Source organism: Manihot esculenta, chromosome 2, assembly GCF_001659605.2.
Source record: "Manihot esculenta cultivar AM560-2 chromosome 2, M.esculenta_v8, whole genome shotgun sequence".
Classification (NCBI taxonomy): domain Eukaryota; kingdom Viridiplantae; phylum Streptophyta; class Magnoliopsida; order Malpighiales; family Euphorbiaceae; genus Manihot; species Manihot esculenta.
In genome coordinates, this window is record NC_035162.2 from 34,344,573 (window position 1) to 34,370,069 (window position 25,497).

General features: G+C 33.9%; 1 protein-coding gene across 4 annotated transcripts; it reads left to right on the plus strand.

Annotated features, from left to right (window-relative positions):
- The first annotated feature begins 4,853 nt into the window (after window positions 1-4,853).
- On the plus strand, window positions 4,854-22,751 carry LOC110610141 (ribonuclease H2 subunit B). 4 transcript variants are annotated; one of them, XM_021750011.2, is made up of 11 exons: window positions 4,854-5,597; window positions 6,465-6,519; window positions 6,599-6,652; window positions 6,786-6,890; window positions 7,596-7,726; window positions 7,963-8,086; window positions 8,595-8,659; window positions 9,031-9,100; window positions 21,574-21,649; window positions 21,764-21,857; window positions 22,379-22,751. In XM_021750011.2, exons 2-11 carry the CDS (start codon window positions 6,471-6,473, stop codon window positions 22,496-22,498), a joined length of 888 nt encoding a protein of 295 aa, XP_021605703.1. In that variant the 5' UTR covers window positions 4,854-5,597; window positions 6,465-6,470; the 3' UTR covers window positions 22,499-22,751. The 4 variants fall into 4 exon arrangements, with proteins under 4 accessions (XP_021605703.1, XP_021605706.1, XP_021605704.1 ...); XM_021750014.2 differs by having other exon boundaries at window positions 4,856-5,597; window positions 7,596-7,672; XM_021750012.2 differs by having other exon boundaries at window positions 4,856-5,597; window positions 6,789-6,890.
- Window positions 22,752-25,497: the final 2,746 nt, after the last annotated feature.

Below are 25,497 nucleotides of genomic sequence, written 5' to 3' on the forward strand. Positions count from 1 at the left end.
CATTACATGATGGCATGAGATTTAAATGTTTTCTATTATTCTGCTCACTGGGCTCTAGTAGCTCACCCCTTTTCCCTAATCCCCCAGGATTGCAGGTACGGGCTAGACAGAGAAGTCAAGAAGAGTAAAGTCTTATGTTTGTAATAGATAGCTAGTGGACATGGTAAATTGTATAATGATGTAGAGTTAAATAGTTATGTTATGTATAATGATATTGAGGTTTAGAAGTGTGCTTGACCATAGTTCATTGTAATCCCTTGTTGATACATGATCTTAATGTCTATTGATGTTTATGTTTAACCAACTCAACTTGATGTATCGCCCATTAGGGCATTGATGAGATCCCACAGATGGGTCAAGTTTATGATTATGATTACGTTTAGTGCATGCACAGGTTGAGTTTGGTGTATGAGGAATGAATGAAAGAAAAATTTTTAATTTTTATGGATGATTGTTGATCATGTATGGGATTAAACAGGCTTACAGGTTTCATGTCAGGCTTGCTACGGGTTCCGGCGGCCTTAAGCCGATCTGGATCCTAGCGCCGGTAGCGGTCCGATTTTCGGGTCGTTACAACAATACAAACAATTCACACCAAGATGGACTTATCACCAGTAACCCTCTACATAATCCAATGTGCCCGGCCCTCGACGGAGCTCCTCAAGACTTTCGCTTAAACATAACATAACATATTCATAATGCCAGGGGCGTAGAATGGGCCTCACCTGGACTTTTGTACCATATCATATCATATCATCTCGAGGGCTAGTGGGTCATTCAACATCCATCCACATCAACAGTAAATTATGCAATGCATCATATTTGTGAATTCTAATGCAAACGACCTAATACATAAACATGGCATTCGTGATGCGTGAACATGCTTAAAAAGTTTAGTTACTTTAAAAAATAATTTAGTTCTACTCACCTTTGGCTGACGCTCGCCTAACACTGACGCAACTAACTCACTGAAGGCCTCTACGGTCTCCCACGTCCGATCCTACATAGATGGACTCAAATGAGGGATTAAACATAACCATTACATGACTCTAAACAACTCCCCAAAAACTCCCTCAAACATACTAGAACATGCACATAAAACAAGCAAAGGAAGGCTGGGCAGGGGACTTTCGGCGGCAGGTTCAGCGGCTGAAGGTCCCTCACAGATCCGAAAGTCAGGGACTTTCGGGGGCAGGTTCGGTGGCCTAAGCTCTTCAAAGATTCGAAAGTCAAGGACTTTCGGGGGCAGGTTCGGTGGCCGAAACCCATCACAGATCTGAAAGTCATGCTTTCGGGGGCAGATTAGGCGACCAAAAGGCTGCTTCCACAAGCAGGTTCGGCGGCCGAAGCTTCCTTCGGCGGCCGAACTTGGGTTCTCCATCAAGACAGAACCCGATTCTACCCTATGCACTTAGCCACCAAAACTCTCAAATCCTCACACCCAACTCCTAAAAAACATACATACACACTCAACAAGCATAAGGGGCATAAAAACTAGTCTAAACCCCAACAAACAACAATAAAAACTCATAAGAGCAAACATTCATTAAAAACCCAATTCAAACTCTAAAACTTTAGATCTAACCATTTTATGCATTTTTAACCCTTTACCCCTTCTTAAAACTTGATTAAAACATAAGAAAAATAAGGATCTAGGCTTACCTCTTGGAGATATAAAGGTGACAGCAACCCCAACGTGGAGATGAGATAAAACGGTCTATGGAGGTCTCCAAGGTTTCAAAACTTGGATTAAAGCTCAAATATTCAAAAATAAGGCAAAACTCATGAATTTTCTGAAAGATTTGAAGGAAAAACAACAAGATCACAAAGGGAGGGCATGAACCTACCTCTGCTCGAAAATGGAGAGAAAGTTCTCTCATATTCGGGCTGAAAGCTTCTTATAGGTGGCTGGACGAAACCATCTTTGGGGGCTCAAAGGGGAGGTCCCGCGGCGGCACCACCTTTGGCGGCCGAACCTGGTTTTTCCCCCCAAAACTATTTTCTTCAAAAGTCTTTTTTTTCTTTCTTAAAACCTCAAAATTTTCAAAATTCATTTAATAAAAACCTTATTTTACCCTTCTTAAGGAGATTCCAGCTTCGAGATTTTGGGTTTCAACGGAGATTTCATCGGAAGATTGAAATTCCGACGCCGGAGTCTAGCCGGGTATTACAGTAGAGACCGACAATGAGATAACTGCTTCAGAGCTAGGCTTGCATCAATCAGAGGTGAATAGAACTAACTAAACTATTAATTTAAAGAAATTAAATATTTTAAGCATGCTTATGCATTACGAATATCATGTGTATATGATTAGGTTTTTTTGCATTAGAGTTCACGAATATAATGCATTGCATAAGTAATTGTTGTTGTGGATGGATGTTGGATGACTCACTAGCCCTCGAGCATGTTACAATATATTATGACAGATACGAAAATATCATAGTGAATAGAACTCACTATGAATATGTTATGTTATGTTTAAGGGGAAGTCTTGAGGAGTATCCATTGTGGGTCGAGCACTATTAGAATTATGGAGGGTTATTGATGACAAGTTCATCTTGATGTGAATTATTTGTTATGACATATTCATACGATCATATATTTTATTAAACTGTTTTATGATTACGCTTCTGCTTACTAAGCTCTAGTAGCTTATCCCTTTTCTCTAACCCCATATTTGCAGGACCAAAGTTAGCTCGGAGGGTAGCAATGTTTATGGTATAGTTCTAATGTAATAGTTATAATTATGGACATGTAATATATTATGGATTAGAATTGTGCTTTGCCTGAGTTTTCTTTTATATTCCATTATTTATGATCTTATTATGTAAAAGTTTTAAAGTTTAAGATGATTGAACCAAACTGAGACATGTAATATTGACCATGCTGGAGCATTTGATGTGAGTTGTAGTATGGATTTTTGTTTTCAGTTATAATAGTATGTATATGTTGAGTTTTGATTCATGAGGTGAAAATATTTTTATATGTTTTTAATATCATATTTGGGATTATATAATGTGTAACAGGATGTATAGTAGGCTTGCTACTGGTTCTGGCAACCTTAAGTCGATCTGAACCCTAGCGCCGGTAGCTGTCAAGTTTCTAGGTCGTTACACACTTGCTAAAGGCCTTTTCTTTTCTACCTTAGGTGACTTAAAGCTTCGAGCTTTTTGCGATGCTGACTGGGCAACTTGTCCAACCACTCGAAGATCCCTCACTGGTTATTGCATCTTTCGCGGATCCTTTATGATTTCTTGAAAAAAAAAAAACACAATCAGTCGTTCTACTACCGAAGTAGAGTACAGAAGCATGGTTTCCACTGTCTGTGAAATAAAACGAATTACCTACATTCTACGAGATTTTCATATCAATACAGAGTTACTTGCTTTTCTTTACTGTGATAATCACACAATTTAGCACATCACCTTAAATCTCGTGTTTCATGTACGAACTAAACACCTTGGCATAAATTGCCATGTTGTTTGGAAAAATATACAAAATGGCCTCATTCAACCCGTGCATGGACTTCACAATCTCAAATTGCTGATGTATTCATCAAGCTGCTAAATTCCCCAATTTCAAACTCTCATCGTCAAGATGGGACTTAAAACCCTAGACTCGTCTCCATCTTTCGGGGGATATGGAATTATATTCCCAATACTTAAAACCCGAAGAGAATAACAAAAACCCACCGCCCATTAAGTAAAACGACAACGCAAAAGTCAAGGAATTAATAAGTCATAAAAAAAGATAAAACGACACCGTTTAATTTGTTAGTTAGATCTGTACAATTGTAAAATTATTTTTTCTTTTGTTACAATTATAAATATCTCCTCTTCATGTTTACTATTCTTGTATGCATATATGTGTAAACGAGAAACTATTAACAATTGATTAGAGAATCAAATATTCCCTACTTTGATTAGAGCTCCACAATCAAAATAGAAAACGATGATGTAGAGAACTGAAAAACGATGAGTTTGAACTTATTTTAATAATCCAATCAAATATGAGACTGAATAGAGTTTCTTTTTAAGTTATATATATATATTAATAATCCAATCAAATTTAATGAATTAAATAATTAAATTAAATGGTTGGATTTATTTGATTTTTTAATATAATTAGAAATTAATTTAACTTAAATAAAAAGAAAAAATGAAGTATTTTATTGTTAATTTAAAATAAAAAAGACATTACTAAATCAAAGAAAAGAAAAATAATAGAATAAAGAGTAAAAGATGGTAGATAAAGATATAAATTCACGTTTTTCTTTTATTTGGATAAAAGGCATTTAAGTATTTAAGAATAAGTCTAATTAATTTTCTGTATTTTTTTTAAGTTAAATAAACTTAATTTTATTTAATTTTTTTAATAAATAAAATTTTAAATTTTATTTTTAAAATGAAATAAATTTTAATATAATAATAAATATTATTTTTATAATTTAAAATAGGAAGAATTTAGTATTTTAATTAATATAAAAATTAAAAAGAGAATTGAAATAGTAAATAATTTTTAAAATTAAAAAATTTATTATTAAAACATAATATTTATTATAATAATATTTTATTATTAAAATATAATATTTGATTAAATCAAAATTTATTTAACCTTAAAATTAAAATTTAAAAGTTTATTTGGCCAGGAAATTAAAATAGGCTTATTTATCTAAGGAGCAAAAATATAAGGGTCAATTAAACTTATTTCATTAAGCATTTTCCACTTGTTTTCCACCGGTTTCCACCATTCAAGAGAAAAATAATTTGGGACATTTACATCTGATTCAAAAATGTAATTTCGTTTTTTTTTTTTTCCATTCATTTGGTCTTCACTTCTCTCCCTCTCTTTTGTTTTTTTTTTCCAGTCCAAACAAAGATATTTCAAAAATTTCAATCCTTTTCCCTCTCTTTCTCTCAGTTTCCCTCCATTTCCTTCCATCCAAACAAAGCTTTAGAGTGGATATACCCAGCGCCCTGTTCCTCCATCACGCCATCACTCAGTGCCCAATCTACATTTCAACTTGCCCGTCTCAGACCACCAGTTTTCTTTCAATACGCCATTTCCTCACCTGCACACACATTCCCCCTTCAATCGAATCCCATATCAGAACTAATCTTCAACCCCAGCAGTTTCTAATTAGCACCGAGCCCACTTACTGGACCTCCTCCTCCGCTTGTTTCCTCATCGGCGGCACTCCACCGAGACTAGTTCACAGAATCCATTACCCCTTTTGTTGCCCACCCAATAAAGGTCACTGAAGCTCTCCATCTCCACAATGCTACATAAGCACCCAATCTCGACTTCATCGGATCTCTTCTTGCCGCACTTCATAAAAGCTCCACTACAATTCCGACAGAATTCATAAATCCCCGTTCTCATAACTCACTGCACAATCAATTTTCCCTGTCTAAATACCCAACAGCTCCTCAACCTCAGTCCGATCCCACCTGGCCTACCGACCTCTTAGCTTTGTTCGTCCCGCTGCCGCCTCAAGTCCCCAGACGCACTGTATTTCTCATAATAGCAGTCTCTCGGGTCAGACAGACGACACTTAACCACGTTCAAAGCCTGAAATTGATCTCGAGTGTTGTGGGTGAGATAGAATTCGATTCTAAGTTCCTTTTTCTGAAATACTCTTTCATACTTGTTCATTGATACTTGTTGCCAAATTGATATTCTAATTGTTCGTAATTGTTAGTGATTGGAATCCATTGTATTTGTTAGTGTTAATTCTTCATAGTTTTTATTATGGTGTTGCATAATGTACTTTGATTTGAATATGTGAACCACGGAAGGAAGTTGCATTTTTGGGTATCAGTTTGTTTGTTTTGGGTATCAAGAGTTCTTGGTCTGCAGAGACTGATTTCCTTGTCTTACTTCAGTTGCCTGATAATTCCTTTTGGTTCCATACATCTAATGGCATCTGATTATCTGTTTAAGCTAGTCCTTGTTTATCTTGTTTGATTATTGTACAAGTAACGTCTTTCTCATTATATTAAGCAGATTCTTTTTCATATTGTTGTAAGTCAAACCTGACAGAGTTATATCACCCCTAAATAAAGTTTTGCTATTTAAAAACAACCTTTTAAATTCCATAGGAAACATGGTTGTGCAGTCAAAGAGTTAAGTCTAATAAAAGCAATAGAATGAAAATCCTCTCTTTTTATGCAAATGGTTTCCTGTTAAAATAGTTTGGAGTGATAGTGGGAGGGAAATTTTATAATTTTATGTTCGCAGTTGTAACAATTGTTTGTGATGTCTTTTCCTACTTTATTATATTGGAAAAAAGGAACTCAAATTCTACAGAAAAGTGATTGATTTATTTTTAGTTGCAATTGTAGTTGCTTTGTCTTTGTAATTCCTTTCCTTGCTCCATGTGATGACTTTGCATCTCTCCTTTATTTAGTTTTTTATTTATTTCTACAATCTTGTGAAATTTTTTATTGGTTGCTGATGGAAGGTTGAAATGGCTTGGTGGGAAGGCATGGATGAAACTCGTCTTCTCATTGCGCCTAGTAAATTCCTGGTTTTGCCCCTTTTTTGCCTTCATATTTCTTTCCCATGAAACAAAACTAATCCTCTTGCCTTGTAAAGGTGCAATTGAAAATGGTGTAGGACATTTTTTGTCACTTCAACATCCAAAATCAGGTAATGCAATATACACATGATGGTTGCACTTGGGTTTTACACATTGATCAAAATTTCAAGTTTCAACAAAATATATTGTTCTTTATTATGGACGTCATGTAGGATGTGCCATGAAACTTATTCTATTGCATAGCAGGAAAGGCAACATGCTATCTTCTCATCAATGGAGTGCTCCAAGAACTTCACTGGTTCAAGCAATCCTACACATCTTGGTTTCTAGGGGATTATGTTTGTGAAGGTAGATAGTTCATCTGAATAAAGAATAATTGAATATGTATCAAATATGCCAATGAGAAGCTTTTGTTGCTATTTATGTTGTTGTTCTTCTGGTGAAAAAAGGGTAACTAAGGAAAAGCAAATTTAGCTGTTATCTTTTCTCTACTCAATTACCTGAGATTGTCTTTTCATTTTTTGAAAAGCCAGAGATTTCATTCTTCTGTTTGATTTCACAAAATGATTCATCTTGCATAAATAGTAAACAATACTTGATGCTAGATTATAGATCATGAAATTTTTTAGTGCAAGATATGATGACAATAGTCCCTATAAATTGATACATCATTTATTGTCTCTTCTGTATATCCAGTTACCTCACTATTTAAATTCCAGTTAATTGGCTGTAATACTAATATATTATGGAAACCACTCTCAATTTTTTATTTTAAGGCATTAAAATACTGATTAAACAACTTTTACTGTTCATTAGTGTCATCAGTCAAAAGAAGACAAAGGTCCCCACTTTCTAGTTTTAGGAAAATAGAGGCACATTTTGGTCAATTCAATATAATTGATAATACAGTCTACATGGTTATTATTTATATATGTTTTATGGAATATAGATACTTATTCTCTCCCATTCACTTCAACTGTAGTGATAATCAGTCAATTGGTCTTCTTTGTGTATGTTTGCTTATTTTATCCCTCGCCAACTGTTTTTGTTCAGATGGGCGCCTATATTCTGCCACTCCAGTTGATCCTGTCTTCATTTTGTTGCCTATTTTTGAGCAAGCTCGGATGAAGGTGCACTTGTCATTTCTGGTGCTTCATTTAAAGTTAATCGCAAAGACAATAACAGTAATACTGATTCTTCAATTAATTTTCATCCCTGGTTTATGGATTTCTTTCATCTTGAGAATCCTGTTGATCATTTTATCTGACTTTGTAGTGGAAAAAACAAATGCAAACTTACAGTGATGTATGGGCCCTATAACTAGTCTATCTAGTTTCTCTGGTTTTTCAGTATGTTCACAAGGAATTACTATTTGACGACCTTCTAGTTTGAATTAACTTTTACTTTTATTGATATGCAGAAGGGGGATGATCCTGGGAAGTTCAGACAATTAGATGAGATAATCTTTGTTGATGGCTATCCTGGATATCACCGTTTAATGTCCATTGCAGAGAATTGCATGCAAGTAGTTTGTGAGATAAAAGGTTGGCGACTATATCTATCAGTCTATGGCAAATGATAAAGAAAATATGTAAATTTATTGGCTAATTCATGTTATCCTATGATAAGATGTTTGTTTCTAAATTGTCTTACCATGTGACATGTCATGATAGATTGGATTTGCAACTGAATCACTGATGCTAAAAGATGAAAAATATGAAATCTGGTTGCATTGTCTGAATTTAGAATATTGATAAGTGATGCATACTTTAGTGGTTAGAAAGAATGATTCTCATCCTTAGAAAATTTTAACCAGTTAAAATATGTCCACAGTCCATGATGTTGGGATCTCAATCAATAAGAAAAGATCAACTTTAGTACAAGGACATTGTGTAACTTAACATGTTAGAACTGTATTTTGAATTGGAAGCAATAATTTAACTTAGAACAATGTATTTAAATACTGTTTAACATAGTTTTAATTGGATATTATCTGATGATACCATCTTCTTCTTCTATTATCTCTTTTTCTCTCTCTATTTTTATGTGCAGAAATTGGCTCTTCAAAGTTTTTTCGCCTTGATGATTCAAAGGTGTTGTCTTGGTTGTCTTGCAAGGTCTGTCTATATCTGCTTAGACTTAACTTACTGCAAGGAATTTTACCGTAAAGCTTTAGTCATGTAACCAATTTTCAGGGATGAAAAATTTTCTGATATTTATGTTGTTTGATGTGGTAGAGCCTGATTCTATGAGAAAGGAATTTTTTTTGCTTTTTCATTCCTCATATCTTGATATCTTATCTGATTTATTTACCTGTTTACTTTGTCCATTTATTGAACTTTGTTGCTCTCTGTTGATCTTCAATTACTATAATTAGTTTTCAGCATTATTGGTACACATCCTTACTAATTTATGTTGAACTGCATATGAGTTGCATAAGATGGAGCTTTCATATGGTTTTAATGTTCTCAAGTGATTTTAAATGCAGGTCTGCCAATTAAAACAGGCTCTACCCTCATTGGACAAAAACTATGCTGCTCAAGATGAGAAGAGTACATGTAAGTTAGTAATTTGAAACAACTTATAACCCTATTCTTAATTCTTTCTTTTCTTTTTCTTAAGAGGGAGCTTAATTTAATTAGAAAATGTAGAAACCTATTCATTGAACCCTATGCATTGGGTTGAAGCTGATGATAGGAAACAATATCTTCTTGCTGGTGATGTCATAGCCAGTGTATATTTGGTGAAATTTGTCTACCTATGCGAATGCAAATATTAGGCAGCAATTAAAAAAAAAAACACAAGGTGACCCGAAATATGGATAAAAGCTGGAATTCGCATTACTGTTGCTTGGGCATTGAGTTCAACAAGAGATGAGTTATGCCCAATCATATGGTAGGTTAAGACCATCAATTAGGACTTAGGCCCCATAATTAGCTACTAGGCATGTTTGTAGGTAAATCTTTCTAGCAAAGCCTCCAATCCAGTCAATTACTGCATACTCATTCTAATAGTGGCAAAGGGTGAGCTTGGCAGATCTTAATCTCATTTGACAAATAGTTGAACCTTTTTCCATTGAGAAGGGCTAGAAATAATGCTTAAGCATGACATGACAAACTGGATTCTAGCAATTAAGCCTGGGGATAATGCTAGCTGATATGAAAACATATTGATTGTCTTTTGACACTCTTGCTAGATTCTAATAAACTTCAAATGATATTTTGACATTATAACTAAATAAGTATTTTCGAATATTGTTTTTGACATGGTGCTGGCCAATAAGAAACATGCCTCTGGTGTATAATTGAGCTTAGAAACATGTCTAATGTTTGTTTCTTACTGGCCTAAGATGGGAGAGATGTCAAGACTGCCCATTCAGATCCACTTGTCTTCCTATTTTGGTGAGATTTTGCTATTGGGTGTATTTAGTTTTCCTATTCAATCTAGGACTTAGTTTTTTTCCAATTTTATTTAGATATGTTGAGATTATTTAGGGCTGTTTTATATGTTGTAATTGTGCATTTGTCCTTACATGTAAACAAGTAAACTGTATATGTTCCCAAAGGGCTTGAGGGAATAATCAAGCTTTCCTTTAAACCCTAATTAATCTTTTTCTTCTTCTAATTTCTATATAGTATTAGAGCCATGGAAGTGAACACTGCATCATCTTTCTAACCTTTGGGTCTAGGAACAAGAGAGCTTCTCTATCTTAGGCAGGTGCATGGTGACTTCTAAATCTCACCATCCACCTCAGGAGCATGGTTTTAAATAACGGCCGTTACGTTATATAACGGGTTTTGGGGGAGGCCGTTACCCGTTATCTCGTTATATAACGGCCCCTCCTGATTTGTAGGCGTAACGGCCGTTACGCCGTTACCATTACCCACCGTTACGTAACGGTAACGGCCGTTACCAATAATTAAAATTCTTTTATATCTTTTATCTTTTGCTCCCTATTCTCATTTTCATTAGTTTCTACACTTTTCAACGGCTTCAAAGACTATATTTTTTAAGTTTTCTCTTCCCTTTCTCTTTCAAATTTCAATTTTCCCTGCATATTTCTCATATAAACTTAGATCCATTATAAATTACTCTATTTCCAAGCTTATTTCTTCTAAAAAGTTAGTTAAATTTTATCTATTTTAGTTTTTAATTGTTGTTTTTTTTTTCCCTTCTTTTTATAAGTTTTTGTGGATTAAAGTATTAGTTTTGAGTTAAAATTGTATTTTGAGCTATTAGTTTACTCGATCTATAAAGATTATATTGATTTTTCTTATTTTAAATTATATGATATTTAACTTAAATTAAATAATCTATATTTTATATATTTATGTTTATTATGCATTTGTATACATTGTTCTAAATTAAATCTAATCAATATCATTTTATTTATGAACTTTGCAATTTTTTTAAAAAAATTTGCGTAGCGCCAGGCCATTACCGTTACGTTACGGCCGTTACAGGTATGTTTCCGTTACCCGCGACCACGACCGCGAATGTGGCCGCGACCGCGATTTAAAACCATGCTCAGGAGTAGCATAGATGACCTGCAACTATTGTCCAACAACCTCGTTGCTAGAAACCTTGTCGTTGACCACCATGTGCCACCAATAAGGTTTCTGACGCCACCACACGTGCTGGCACATAAGACTTTTGCCGATTCTCTTTGGATCTTGCATCGGAAGACTCGTCTGATGTAGGCGATTTTCATCCTAGACCTAACCCATCCTTTGGTTCTCTCATCTTCTTTCAAGACAAAATAATAGCCTTCAATGTTGTTTTTTCTCTTTGGAATTTGGGTGTTAGAAAAATGACATTGGAGATCTTTTTGTAGAAAGGTAATTTTTGTTATCTATTACAATAGAGATTATAACATATTTATACATGAGAGATCATATCTAAAAAGAAAAGGAAATCAAGTCTATGATCATGTAATCTCTAAGATTAAGTAACTAATATATCTATCAATATTCACTTCCTATAACCTATAACACTCCCCCTCAAGTTGGAGCATAGATGTTAATCATGCCCAACTTATTACATATATAATAAACTCGAGTCCCATTTAGAGTTTTAGTGAAGATGTCTCCTAGTTGTTCTCCAGTTCGGATATGTCCTGTTGAGATTATCTTTTATTGGACTTTCTCACGAACGAAGTGGCAGTCAATCTTGATGTGTTTAATCCTCTCATGAAATACTGGATTGGAGGCAATGTGGATAGCTACTTGATTATCACACCACAACTTAGCAGGTAGCGAATTTGTGAACCCAATCTCTTCCAACAGTTGACGCACTCGCAAGACTTCATATACGGCTTGTGCCATGGCTCGATATTCAGATTTCGTGCTGGAACGAGAGACTAAATTTTGCTTCTTACTTTTCCATGAGATTAAGTTACCTCCCACAAGAACATAATATCCAGTGGTTGACCTCCTATCAACCTTTGAGCCTGCCCAATCAATATCAGAAAAGCATTCAATATTTGAGGGCCCATGGTTACCATAGAAGAGACCTCGTTTTGGAGCCCCTTTCAAGTAGCTAATAATCTATCCCAGAGCATTCCACTGAGAGCAACAGTAGGAGAGGACATAAACTGACTTACTACACTAACTGAATATGCAATATCAGGATGAGTCACCGTCAAATAATTCAGCTTGTCAATTAATCATCTGTACATTTCAGGATCTGCAAATGTCTCATTGTCTTCTGCTAAGGAAATAAACAATTAAACAGATGCGAGTTTGGCAACTGGAGAGAATGTATTAGAATAGTTAACGCCATAAGTTTGAGGCGAGCAACAAATCCATCAGGGTTTACTTTCACTGTAAACACCCATTTACATTCGATAGCCCGCTTTCTTGGGGGCAAGGACATCAACTCCCAAGTACCATTAGTGTTTAGGGCCATCATTTTCTCTTCCGTTGCAGCACACTAACCAGAATGGGATAAAGCCTCAATAATAGTTTTGGAGACTGGAATAAAATCTAAAGTAGTGGGAAAACAACGAGAAGAAGAGGATAATTGATCATAAGAGACAAAAGACGAAATGGGATGAGTGCAAGTACATTTACCTTTGCGAAGAGCAATGAGCAAATCTAAATCAGACAGTGAAGAATCGATGGGAGCAGGATTTGTCGATGAAGAAGCTAGTAGCGGAGCGAATTAGAGTCTTTTAAGCGTCTAGAATAAACATGATAAATGGGAGGGCGACCTGGCACATGAGTGGCAGGTGCAGGAAGAGTCTGAGGAGCTAGAGAGCAAACAATGTATAACAAGAGGTCATCTTCCTCCCCTTAGGTATCATAAACAGATGATGGCGGAAAGAACGGAATGGATTCAAAGAATGTTACATCAGCAGACACAAGGTACCGATTAATGTTGACTTATTTGCTGATCCTAGCTGATTCTAGGGATATGATTTGATTTGATTAGGATCCTTAATTATCTCTGTAATTATTATTTAATTATTTGCTTCCTATTTAGATATAATTCTTTGTGTAAAATCAAATTGTAAAGATTAAGAGTGAAATATAAGAATACTCTAAATTTTTCCTAAATTCTTCATGGTATCAGAGCCTTTTCCTAATTTTAGGGCTCAAATTCAATTTTTCCTCTTTAGGGTTTCAAAATCCTAGATCTACCATTTTGGTACTAACCCATTTAGGAGCCTTTTCTCCTCTCACCGCCGGCACTAGGAGAATTGCCGGACTGTCGCTGGCCGATTGTCCAGCTCCGACGCCGGACGCTGCTTCGCCGCTCCGATCACTTCGGCGACAATTCCGACCATCTTTCTGGCCTTCCCGTGCTGCTACCCGGTTTTTTGGTAAATCGATTGGGCTCTCTTGTGTATACAACCTTGGATACCTCTTATTCTGTCACAGTTCATAAACCTTTACCATGGCAGAAGGAAAAAGGGTCTTGATGGCAGAAGGGTCTCGATGGCAGAAGGTAAAAGAGTCTCGATTTCTAACTCTGATTACTCATCCTCCAGTGCTACATCTAACTTTGTAAAGTCAGGTAATGCTTCCTCTCTTAATAATATTCTATGGATTATCGATTCTGGTGCGAATAGACACATGACAGGCTCTTCTAAAGGCTTTCTCAATTATTTTCCTTCTCTAACCAAATATAGTGTCAGAATTATTGATGGATCTTTTACTCCTATATCCGGAATAGGTTCTGTTATTTATACATCCAATATTAAATTATCATATGTCCTCCATGTTCCCCACTTTCCTGTCAACCTTTTACCTGTCAGTACTATTACCAATACCCTTAACTGTAAAATTGAATTCTTTCCTGATCATTGTGTTATTCAAGATCTTCGCACAGGGAAAAGGATTGGCAATGGTAGGCTGCATGATGGCTTATACATGTTGGAGGGTGATCTAGAGTCTTCGATATTTCAAGCCTGTTTTGGAGAAAATAAGGATGTCAATCAAGAAATAATACAGTTGCATAGGCGGTTAGGGCATCCATCATTTTTTGTCTTAGAAAAACTTTATCCTAATTTGTTTGCTAGAACTCAGTTTGGTTCTCTATTTTGTGATGCTTGTAAGTATGCTAAATACACTAGGACATCTTATCCTTTGAGTCATAATAAAAGTTTCCTTTTCCGACTATTCATTCTGATGTTTGGGGGCCTACTCAAACTGTCTTCTTATCTAGTAATCGATGGTTTGTTAATTTATTGATTGTTGCACTCGAATGACTTGGGTTTATTTGATTAAAGCTAAAAGTGATGTTTTTTCTTATTTTCAATCCTTTCATAAGATGATTTGTACTCAATTTGATACTAAGGTGAAAATTTTGAGGACTGACAATGGAAGAGAATACATGGATAGTAGATTTTTTGCTTATTTGGAGAGTAATGAGATAGTAACCAGACTAGTTGTCCTTATACTAGTACTCAAAATAGCGTTGCTGAGAGGAAAAATAGGCATCTATTGGAGGTAGCTCGATCTCTTATGTTCACCATGAACCTACCCAAAGCATATTGGGGAGATGCAATCCTTGTATCTGCTTATCAATAAAATGCCTCTCAAGGCCCTTGACGTTATGAGTCTTTTGGTGGTTCTATGAGGTAAGAATTCATACGTTGTTCCACCAAAAGTATTTGGGTGTGTTTGCTTTGTCCATGCTAGGACGACAGGGAAATTGGATCCCAAGGCCCTGCCCTTAAATGTGTGTTTGTTAGGTATTCTCTGACACAGAAATGATACAAGTGTTATCACCCTCCCTCTAGGAAATATACTTAGTCAGTGTGGATGTTACCTTCCGAGAAATTGAACCCTACTTCAGTACCACCCACTCATCTCTTTAGGGGGAGAATAATGAGCAAGAAGTGATCCTGAATTCTATGATTCTAAATGATATGGTTCAACTAGAGAGTTTGAGTTCTAGTAGACAGGGGGAGATGTCCAATCAGGAAGAGAGAACTGGTCGTTTGGACAAGCTAGATTTGAGAAGGTATTCGAGGAGAGACAAGGTAGAAGAAGCCATTATGCAGTCTACTCAGAATCAAGAATTTTCTTCTGGTGAGTTACCCAATCAAGAATACAAGGCAGAAGAAGCCAATATGCAGTCTACTCAGAGTCAAGAATCTTCTTCTGGTGAGTTACCCAATCAAGAATCTTCTTATGGTGAGTTACCCACAACTCTTGAATGCTCCAATGACTTAGATAAACCTATTGCACAAAGAAAAGGGGTCAGATCTTGTACTAAACACCCTATTTCTAACTTTATTTCGTATGAATCCTTGTTTCCTTCCTATAGAGCCTTTGCCTTGTCTATTCCACAGGATTGGAAGAAAGCTCTTGCAGATCCTAAATGGAAGGGAGCAATGATTGAAGAGATGAAAACATTGGCTAAAAATGAGACATGGGAGCTTGTCACTCTCCTACTTGAAAAGAAACTCGTTGGTTGTAAATGGGTATTCACAGTGAAACACAAAGCCGATGGCACAATTGAACGGTTTAAGGCCAGATTGATTGCTAAAGGATCCACCCAAACCTATGGAGTGGATTACCAAGAGACATTTGCCCCAGTTGCAAAAATGAACTCAATCAGAGTTCTGTTATCTTGTGCAGCCAACTTGGATTGAGACTTACAATAGTTTGATGTGAAGAATGCTTTCCTTCATGGAGATTTAGGGGAAGAAGTGTTCATGGAAATTCCTTCTGAGTTCGCTGATGAGAAGACACAAGGAAAGGTGTGCAGGTTAAAAAAGGCTTTGTATGGGCTAAAACAATCTCCCAGAGCTTGGTTTGACAGGTTTAGTAGAGCCATGATGTCCTTTGGTTATCAACAAAGCAATACTGATCACACTCTGTTTATCAAACATCACAAGGGTAAGATCACCCTTTTTATTGTGTATGTTGATGATATAGTGGTGACAGGTGATGACAAAGGAAATGGCTCAACTAAAGAGGTTGACTCAGGAATTTGAAATCAAATATCTAGGAAAATTGCAATATTTCCTAGGTATCGAGGTGGCTAGATCAGAACAAGGAATTTTCATCTCCCAAAGAAAGTACATTTTGGATCTTTTAGAAGAAACTTGTACGATGGGGTGTAAAACAACAGAATCTCCCATTGAAAGTAATCACAAACTGGAAGCAGGAACTGGTGAGTCCATGGATATTGGAAGATACCAGAGATTGGTAGGAAGGTTGATTTATCTCTCACACACTCGATCGGATATAGCCTATGATGTTAGTTTAGTCAGCCAATTCATGCATGACCCTCGCGAGACTCATATGCAGGCTGTACTTTGCATCTTGAGATACGTAACGTCTGCGCTAGGGAAAGAGTTTCTTTACTCCAAACATGGTCACCTTCGAGTTGAAGCTTTTACAGATGCAGATTAGGTAGAATCTCTCGATGACAGGAGATCCGCCTTTGGCTATTGCTCAGTTGTGGGAGGGAACCTTGTTACCTGGAGGAGTAAAAAACAAAGTGTTGTTGCTCGGTCAAGTGCTGAAACAGAATACAGAACAATGGCCCAAGGTGTGTGTGAACTCTTATGGTTGCAGAATTTATTGAGGGAGTTGAGGTTGCTCGAGAGATATAAGATAACTTTGTATTGTGACAATAAAGCTGCTATAAGTATAACATAAAATCCAGTCCAACATGACCGGACGAAGCACATTGAAATTGATCGGTTCTTCATTAAAGAAAAATTAACAGACGGTGTCTTGAGCCTAGTTCATGTGACTTCCACTGGCAACTTGTGGATGTGTTTACTAAAGGGCTCAACAACAATATCTACCATAATCTGATTTGCAAGTTGGGCATGTGCGACATCTTTGCACCAATTTGAGGGGGAGTGTTGACTTATTTGTTGATCCTAGCTGATTCTAGGGATTTGATTTGATTAGGTTCCTTAATTATCTCTGTAATTATTATTTAATTATTTACTTCCTGTTTAGATATAATTCTTTGTGTATAAATAGTCATGTAAATCAAATTGTAAAGATTAAGAGTGAAATACAAGAATACTCTAAATTTTTTCAAAATTCTTCAGATCAAGAGAAAAATAATGATACCCTTTTTTGAAGTTGAGAGTAGCCAAGAAAGACACATTTGAGTGATTTGGGATCCAATTTAGTAACCTATAGACGAATATCACGAACAAAATAAGTATAACCAAAGATACGTGGATCAATAGGAAACAAAGATTTATTGGAAAATAAAATGTTATAAGGGATATCACCATGAAAGACGGAGGAGGGCATGCGATTGATCAAAAAATAAGCAGTAGATACAACATCGATCCAAAAGCATTTAGGTACTTTCATTTGGAATAAGAGGGCTCTGGCTACTTCAAGAAGATGTCGATTTTTTATTTCGGTAACTCCATTCTATGAAGGAGTGTTATCACAAGAAGACTGATAAAGAATCCCTTTTTCTCTTCTCCTAACACATCATGCCACTCTTCATCCCCTTCTACCATATCTTCTTACTCACCTTGCAAGGCCATTAGGGTCTTCTGTTTACATTGGTGCCCTAGAAAATACCTTTCTCCACATCTATAGTAAGGTTTTGATTGCCTAACTCCTCTTGGATTTGGGTTGAGGGTAGTCTTGTTTGTGTTTGATTTACTGATGTTTGGCTACTGTTTGATTGGGTTTTGATGGTTGCAGGGATTGTTTTCGAATTAATTGTTGCTTCCAAATCAGGTGGTTTTGGTGGATAAGGAAAGGTCTGGTTTGTTCGGCTGAATTTGTATGAATATGGGTTTTGAATGGAGGTGTTTGGCTTGAAATAAGACTAAGTGGTTTTGGAGAAATAATTGATTTTCTTAGCACAAACTAAGAGTTGTTCTTGAAATCTAGTGATCTCAATGGTATGGGCAAGGTCTATGGGTTTTAGCATTCTAACCATGGTCTAATTTCATCCTTTAAACCTTCGATAATCCACAAAGAAAATAGGCTTCTCCTAAACGAGGCATCACCCTCTCCATTCTAATTCTTATATCTTCAAACTTATCTTGGTACTCTTCTGCACTTTCCTCTTGTCTAATCTTTATAAATTCCTCTACTATATCTTCTAATCCTTGATCCCTAATTCTCACACACAACTCCCTCGCAAAATCCTCCTAAGAATGAGGACTGCTATCCTTAATCCAATTGTGATACCAAGCATAAGCTCGGTCAATAAAAAATAAGCTAGCAATCCCTACCTTCTCATTTGGGACCTTGTATACTTCAAAATACTTAATATATTTTCTCATCCACACTTTAGATTCTTTACCATCAAAAGTTATTAATTCAATTTTAGGGAGATATTTTTGCATATCTTTAGAATCAACTAAAGACCCAAACACTCTTTTAGCAGAATTTCCACTCTCAGAACCAGATCCTTGCTGTTGGTATAATTTCTTTGGGTATGGGTAGAATTCCCCTTCCCCCGGCACTCACAGTAGTCCCATTAGCCACACTTTCTTCATTGACTACCCCTTTTCCCTTGTCATTTATAATTCCAGAAAAAAGAGATCCAAATTCCTCCATAATGGTATTTTTAGTCTCTAAAGCATTCTGCTTGATTTCTTCCCTCTGCAATTTCATATTTCTCCTGGACTCTTCTTGCATAATTCTAATTTGTTCCTCCAACCTATCCAATCTAACAAAATCGGCACCCACCACTACAAATCTAGTCATTTTGCGACTCTATCAACACACTATCCACTTGGAAACACAGCTCTGATACCAACTGTACTGTAGCAGTTTGCCAAACAACACTTAAGAAGGAATTTAAGGGAGAGAAAGAAGAAGAATTATGAGAAGGAGAAGAAATAGGTGAGAAAGAGAAATTAGAGAGGCAAGGAGAAGAACATTATGTATTAATGTGTTTTGATAGCCTCTCTACAATAAGCTGCACACATATATACTGTTTTTCTAACAGAAACCCAGCAGGATAACAACCTTTCAGCTGTCTAACTAGTTTATGAATCTATACCCAGTTTACCCTCAACACTAATTACATATTTTCTTTCTTTACATTTCTCTTCTTTCTCCTATAATACATAACATAAGCAGGGGAGTTTGGCTTAACACATCGACTATGTAGATCTCTATATGGATTAAAGCAGCATGTTGGAATGTCTCGAAGTGAGCTGATAATTCAATATTTTATTGACATCATAACAATGGCAGGTGCATCTATCTGGTAGTTTATGTTGATAACATTGTCATATCAGGCAATGTTCAAGATGGGATTTCTCAACTCAACATTTGTTTGGTCATTTTTAGACCAAGGATTTAGAAACTGAAATACTTTTGGGGAGTCAAAGTGGCACAATCCAAAACTGGCTTTGCTATTTTGGAAAGAAAATATGCATTGAATATACTAAAAGAAATTAGCATGCTAGGTTGCAAACTCGTAGATACCTCCATGGATGCAAATGTTAAACTTGTTCATGGACAAGGAGAGCCTTTAAAAGATCTTTGTGGATGTCAGAGATTTGTAGGTTCAATTTTCTCGTAATCGCATGACCATATATTTTCTTTGCTGTTAGTGTGATTAGTTAATTTCTTGAAACCACATGTGATGGTCGTTAGGATGTAATTATTCATATTCTTAGATATACCAAAGTGTCCTAAGACAAGGACTGTTGTATGAAGACAAATGTCACTTTAAGGTGGTTGGGTATTCTGATGTTGATTGGGCACAACCTCTGTTATGGATGTATTCATTGGCAAACACTACAAGAGACATGAAGAGCGACAAACATCAAGACATGGGACTTGTGGAGACAAAAATTGCAGCAAAAGACAACTAAGGGATAAAGCTTCAAATGGTATCATGAATTTAATTACTTTTAAATTAGGATCTTTCAGATTAGGATTAATATTCTTTTTATCAGTAGGATATTATCTATTTAAGACTATTACAAGTAGGACTTCTATTCCTCCACGTAACACTTTAGTATAAAGAGAATTATAATTATTAATGAAGGCATGAATGAAATTAATTACAATTCCTTGTGAGATTTGAGACTCTTACTTCTTGAAAACGAGTCTTGAGGTTTTGGTAGCTCGCTCAGACGAGCTCTTTCAACAATCACCATAGAGGCCACATGTAGAGGCAGGAACAAGCACAAAGATAAAGTTGTTGCAGCTGTAACCAGTCACATGATCCTTAGCATGAGAACTTAACATAATCCTTGAAAAATATAGGGCTTGTTTACTTACGGAAAATAGTATTGTTTTTCATTTATATTTTCTAAGATAACTTTTTTTTTTCCATCAAAATAGGAAGAAAAAGTAAAACTTGTTCAGTTGTCAATAATATAAAATAATATTTTAATCCTCAAATTTTGTTAAAAAAATTTTCATATTATTTTATAATAAAATTAATCAGTATAAAATACATATAGAAGTTATTTTACTTTTCATTTTTTTTAAATATGTGTTGTTTATTTATTTTGTAATAATATGATTAGTTCTTTTAATAAATATTTTTCTAAATAATAATAGTTATGAAAAGTTTAGTATAATTTTGGTCATGTGAGAATAACTGTTTTCTATTTGGAAAACAATTTTTATTTGTTAAAAAAAAAGTAGAATGTAACTTCAAGTTGTTTCCCAAATCTCAGTTAAATTTTGAAAAGCTGGAAAACTAGTTTCTTGCTGTCCATTTATAACAGTAGAACCCATGAATACAAAACTTAATCATCTAGCTTGTATAAACTACTCCAAATTCTCCACAAGTAAACAAGCCCATGTTGTTGATCTTGAACTTTCCAAGAATAGACAGGGGCCAGAAATAATGAAAGCAATTCCACTTAATATAGCATGCATTGATGCATGGAACTAGTATGCCTACCCAACAAGCATAGATGTGCATTTTCTGGCCAAAAACTATGAAAATGGAGTAATAAATTGCTGATTTTTTGGGGCACTTATTGCATTGTTTCATTTTTTCTGTTGTGAAAATGTACATCAAGCACACTTAGGGTATTCAGCTTCACTCCTTGGATGATTCATGATTGCCACATGAGTGTTACTTGTATGCCCATCCACTATGTTTACCCTAGTCAACCCCTGCTTCTCCCCTTACATGGCCTCAACCTTTTTGTTAAGAATCATGGCTAGGCATGCGGTTCAATAAATTGGCCGAGCTACTGGCTGAACTTGGCTGCCCATCACCAAACAAGTGTTTTTGGTTTGGTTTGCCAGCACTTGTTTGTGGTTTTAATTTTTTCTTTTATGCTAGTGGACTCGTCGGACTAGCTGCATTCCAATTTCCAACACTTTTCACAAAGAGGGTTGTGTTACTGTATTGACATCAAGAGGCTGAGAACTGTGTTCTTGTGATACCGGTTGGTTTTTTATATTTTTAGTTCAGTAATAAAGCACTGAAATTAAAACAGCAAAAATAATGTGCAACCTATGCACAGAGGACCTACAGATGGGAGGCGCCCCAAAAATTTAACAAGTCTAAAATTTAAGACATCAAAAGATCAAATATCTGTGGATGATCAAGGAAATCTTTGCTTGTCATTAATTGAGCTGTTTTACCTATGCAGTGACTGATGCTGTCACAATATTGGGGGAGTACTTGAAGGATGAGCCCTGGTTGAAGCTTTTGTGTCATAATTTGAAGTATTGCATTAAAGACTTGATTACTTTCTATAATTAATGAGCTTTGGGAAGATTATATGATAAACTCCTATTGAATTGTTTGCTTTTATCTCTCTAAATGGAACTTGATTGCAGATTGAATTTACTGGAGGCAACAAGTAAAGAACCAGGTACTGAAATTTGTTCGACAGCTGCTGAAAATTCCCCAGCATCTTCTGGTCTGTTACAGGTATAGACAAGAATTTATGTTCATTTCCTTTTCTAAAATTACTTGAAAAACGTGAATTTTTAAAAATATTTTAGTATTGGTAAGTTTATGATTTGTATCGCATGCAGTTGATGTAATTTTTTGCTCTTAAAAAGAATTTAAACAGAATGGTGGTTGCATCCTTCCTTATGAATTCTGTGCCTTTAGTATGGGTTTCTGCATTATCTATATTCTGTTTCAGTCTTACTTTTAGGAGTGCTCAGCCCAATTATATGCAAGTTCAAATAAAAAAATCTGAGTCCAAAAAACTGAATTTTTGGAAACCTAAAACTGAACCAAACTAAATTGAAATATTTAGGTTATTGGTTCAGTTTGATATGATTTATAATAGGTTGTGTTCGATTTCCTCCATAGTTCAGCTTTATTTTTGTCTATTTCTGTTATTAGGATTTCATTTTTGAACCAAACCGACTGCTTGAATGCCCTACAGAATGTGTTCATGCCAACTGTTGATAGATTATTGACTTACATATCTTAAACAGGACAAGGTTAAGACTGACAGTAAAACAAAGAGAACTGGGAAACAAGCTAAGAAGATTAAAGTGGAGACAGAATCTCTCAACATAAAAGAGATGTTTAACCGAGCTTCCCGGAGAAGATAAGGTCGATAAATCAGAAATCTAGTTTTCTTGTCGTGGTGCCATCTTACGCTATTTATTGGTTATCTAAACATCATGAAACTCCTGCAACTGTGATGGTCTTATGATTTTGTCATTTGGAAGGATGTTCATTTTCTTTAGGATTAAGTAGGAGGTCAGATGGATTTTGTATCAAATTTCATGCTACCTTGATGGTTTCATCTATGAATTTCTATCTTCCAGATAAAAGTAAAAAAGGGTAGCATGTTATTAACTAGTTATGCCTCCGTGAAAAAAGATTGAGCTAAGCCCATCAACTTTCAGTAAAGTTAGGAGAAAAAAAAAAAACACTATTTAGGCCTTGTTTAGTTCAAATTAGCCTATTTTTAAGAAAGTTAATTTTTTGAAAAGTACAATTTCAGGAAAGTTATTTCCATGGTATTAATATAAAAGGACTAAAAATGATATAAATAACCTACTCCAAATATGTATATAATATTTAATTTAGTAAAGAAAATATTGACTAAATACTCAAATTTTAAGAAGTAAATATTCAATTCACATAATAATTAATATTTAATTTTTTATGATAATAATAATAAAAATTGTCATAAAATATAAATATATTTATATTTAATTTAATTTATTTTTTATTTAAATATATATATATATAATCAATATAAAATTATAGCATAAAATTATTCACACATTATTGTTTATCAACAAACATGACTTATATTTTTCACTAATATTCACCTAAGTACCTTAATACAAAAAGGGTAAAATTGGAAGTAAGAAAAATAACTTAAAAGTTATTAGGGTTGGGAAGACTAATTTACTTCCCTTGTAAAAGGAAGTAAAACACACCAATCTCCCGGAAAGTTGTACACACGTGACAGTGATCAATAAATAAATTTTTAAAATTTTAAAAATATTTTAATTTGATGATACAGAAATTAAATAGTAGTTCTTTTTATGTTAAAATAAAATTAATTGAACGTCTTTAGCAAAATAAAATCATTAATTTTGCATTTTTAACATAATAAAATATTAATCTTCAAATAATAAATCGTCAATTTTGCATTTTTAACATCCCAGTTTATCAGCTAAAAATTAACTTAGAAATAAAAATAAATTGAATGGAATTCTCTTTATTATTAGAAAAAAATTATTATTTAGTTTTTGTTGTATGGAAAAATTAATTAATTTGGGTTTTAAAAAATGTATTAAAAATATTTTTATAATTTTAAAAAATCTATTAAGAAATTCCGTTAGATTGAAACACTTTTTTTCATTACTTTTAACACTAAAAGAATTTTTTTTACAAAAAAATTATTTCTTTTAAAAAATGTATAAATATCCTACATAATTATATAAAGTCATTTTATATTTTTTTCGTTTATCTAATGTCTATAATAAATAAATAGATCTTTTAATAGATATTTTAAAATTATAAAAATATTTTAATATATTTTTTTAATTCGAAATATTATATATATACTTTTCCATAAATAGAAACTACTTAATAATTTTCTCTTATTTATATTTAGAAAACTTTTTTTTTTTCATTTTTATTTCCTCATACAATTTGGTTTCCGTATTTAAGGATTTACCATTCTAACCTAAGAAATCAAAACATAGGAATTATCGTTCCTTATTTCTATATAATCTAATTTCTATTTTTAAGATACTGAAATATTTCATTTTATTTTTTCCACTGATTTGTATATTTTTAAAATTTACAGTTAAAAAATAACGAAAGATATCAATTAATATATTTTTTTAAAATAAATCAAATAAAATAATTACGAAATAAGTTGATTTAAATAAAATAAATATTTTTTGGTATATAAAAAATTGGTTCTAAGTGTTCTAATGTTAATTTTGATGCTAATAAATAATTATTATGCTGCTAATTAATTTTAGAAGTGTTTATGTGAGTTTGACCCATAATTTAAATAAATAGAATTATTTTATATTTAAAAATTAAAAGTACAAAATTTAGAAATATACTTGAAGAAAGAGACTAAAAGATAATTTTTAGTTTATATATTGTAAATTTTAATTAATTAATTGTATGGTTTTAAATTTTAAAACTTATAAGTCTGGCTTGTTTTTAAGAAAAAAAATTTTGAGAATCAAAATGAAATTTGATATATGGAGTATTTTCTAAAATAATTTTCTATCATATGAGAGATTTTAAATTAAAGATTACAACAATTCAAATAGGATGAAAGTTGGAAATTTATAACTTGAGTTTTTACTCTATAATTTTTTGGAGATCAAAATAAAATTTAATAAATAGAGTGCTTTTAAAATTTTTTTGATTAAAATCAAAATTCTTAAAATGTAGATTATAAAAATACAAACGGATTGAAAATTAGAATTTTATAGCCTAAATTATGATTTTTTAAAGATTTAATAAAAAAATTTTGGGGCCTCAAGTGGACTTTAAGCGGCAGAAGTGAAGAGAAGCAAAGACAAAAGTCCACAATTTTCGACCATCGAAAGTGGACTTTAGGCCGCCGAATATCTATTTTTTAAAAGGCTTTGGTTTCTTATCTCTAAAGATTTCGACGCCAGAACTGTAAGCTTTGGCCGCCGAATATTTATTTTCAAAACAATTTTTTATCTTCAAAGACTTCAACGCCAGAACGGTAAGTTTTAGCCGCCGAACTTGAATTTTTTTTTAACATGATATAAAGGCTATTTCAGTACATAGATGATTCTATTTGCATTTAATACATGTCTAACAGTAAAATTTATACTAAAATTATAAATATAATGTTTTTATCTGAATAGAATTATAACAACCATTTAAGTACACATTTATTGAGATTTAAGTTTTTCACATTCTTTTTCTCTCTAAACCTTAAGCCATAATATTGATTTCTTGAAAGCTAGTTTTGAATTGTAATTGATTTGTATTTTATGAATAAAGGTTGTTGAGAGAATTTATCGTATTGAGCAAATATTTGCTCTTGTGAAAAAAAAAATTATAAAGAGTAAGGGTTTTGCTTTAA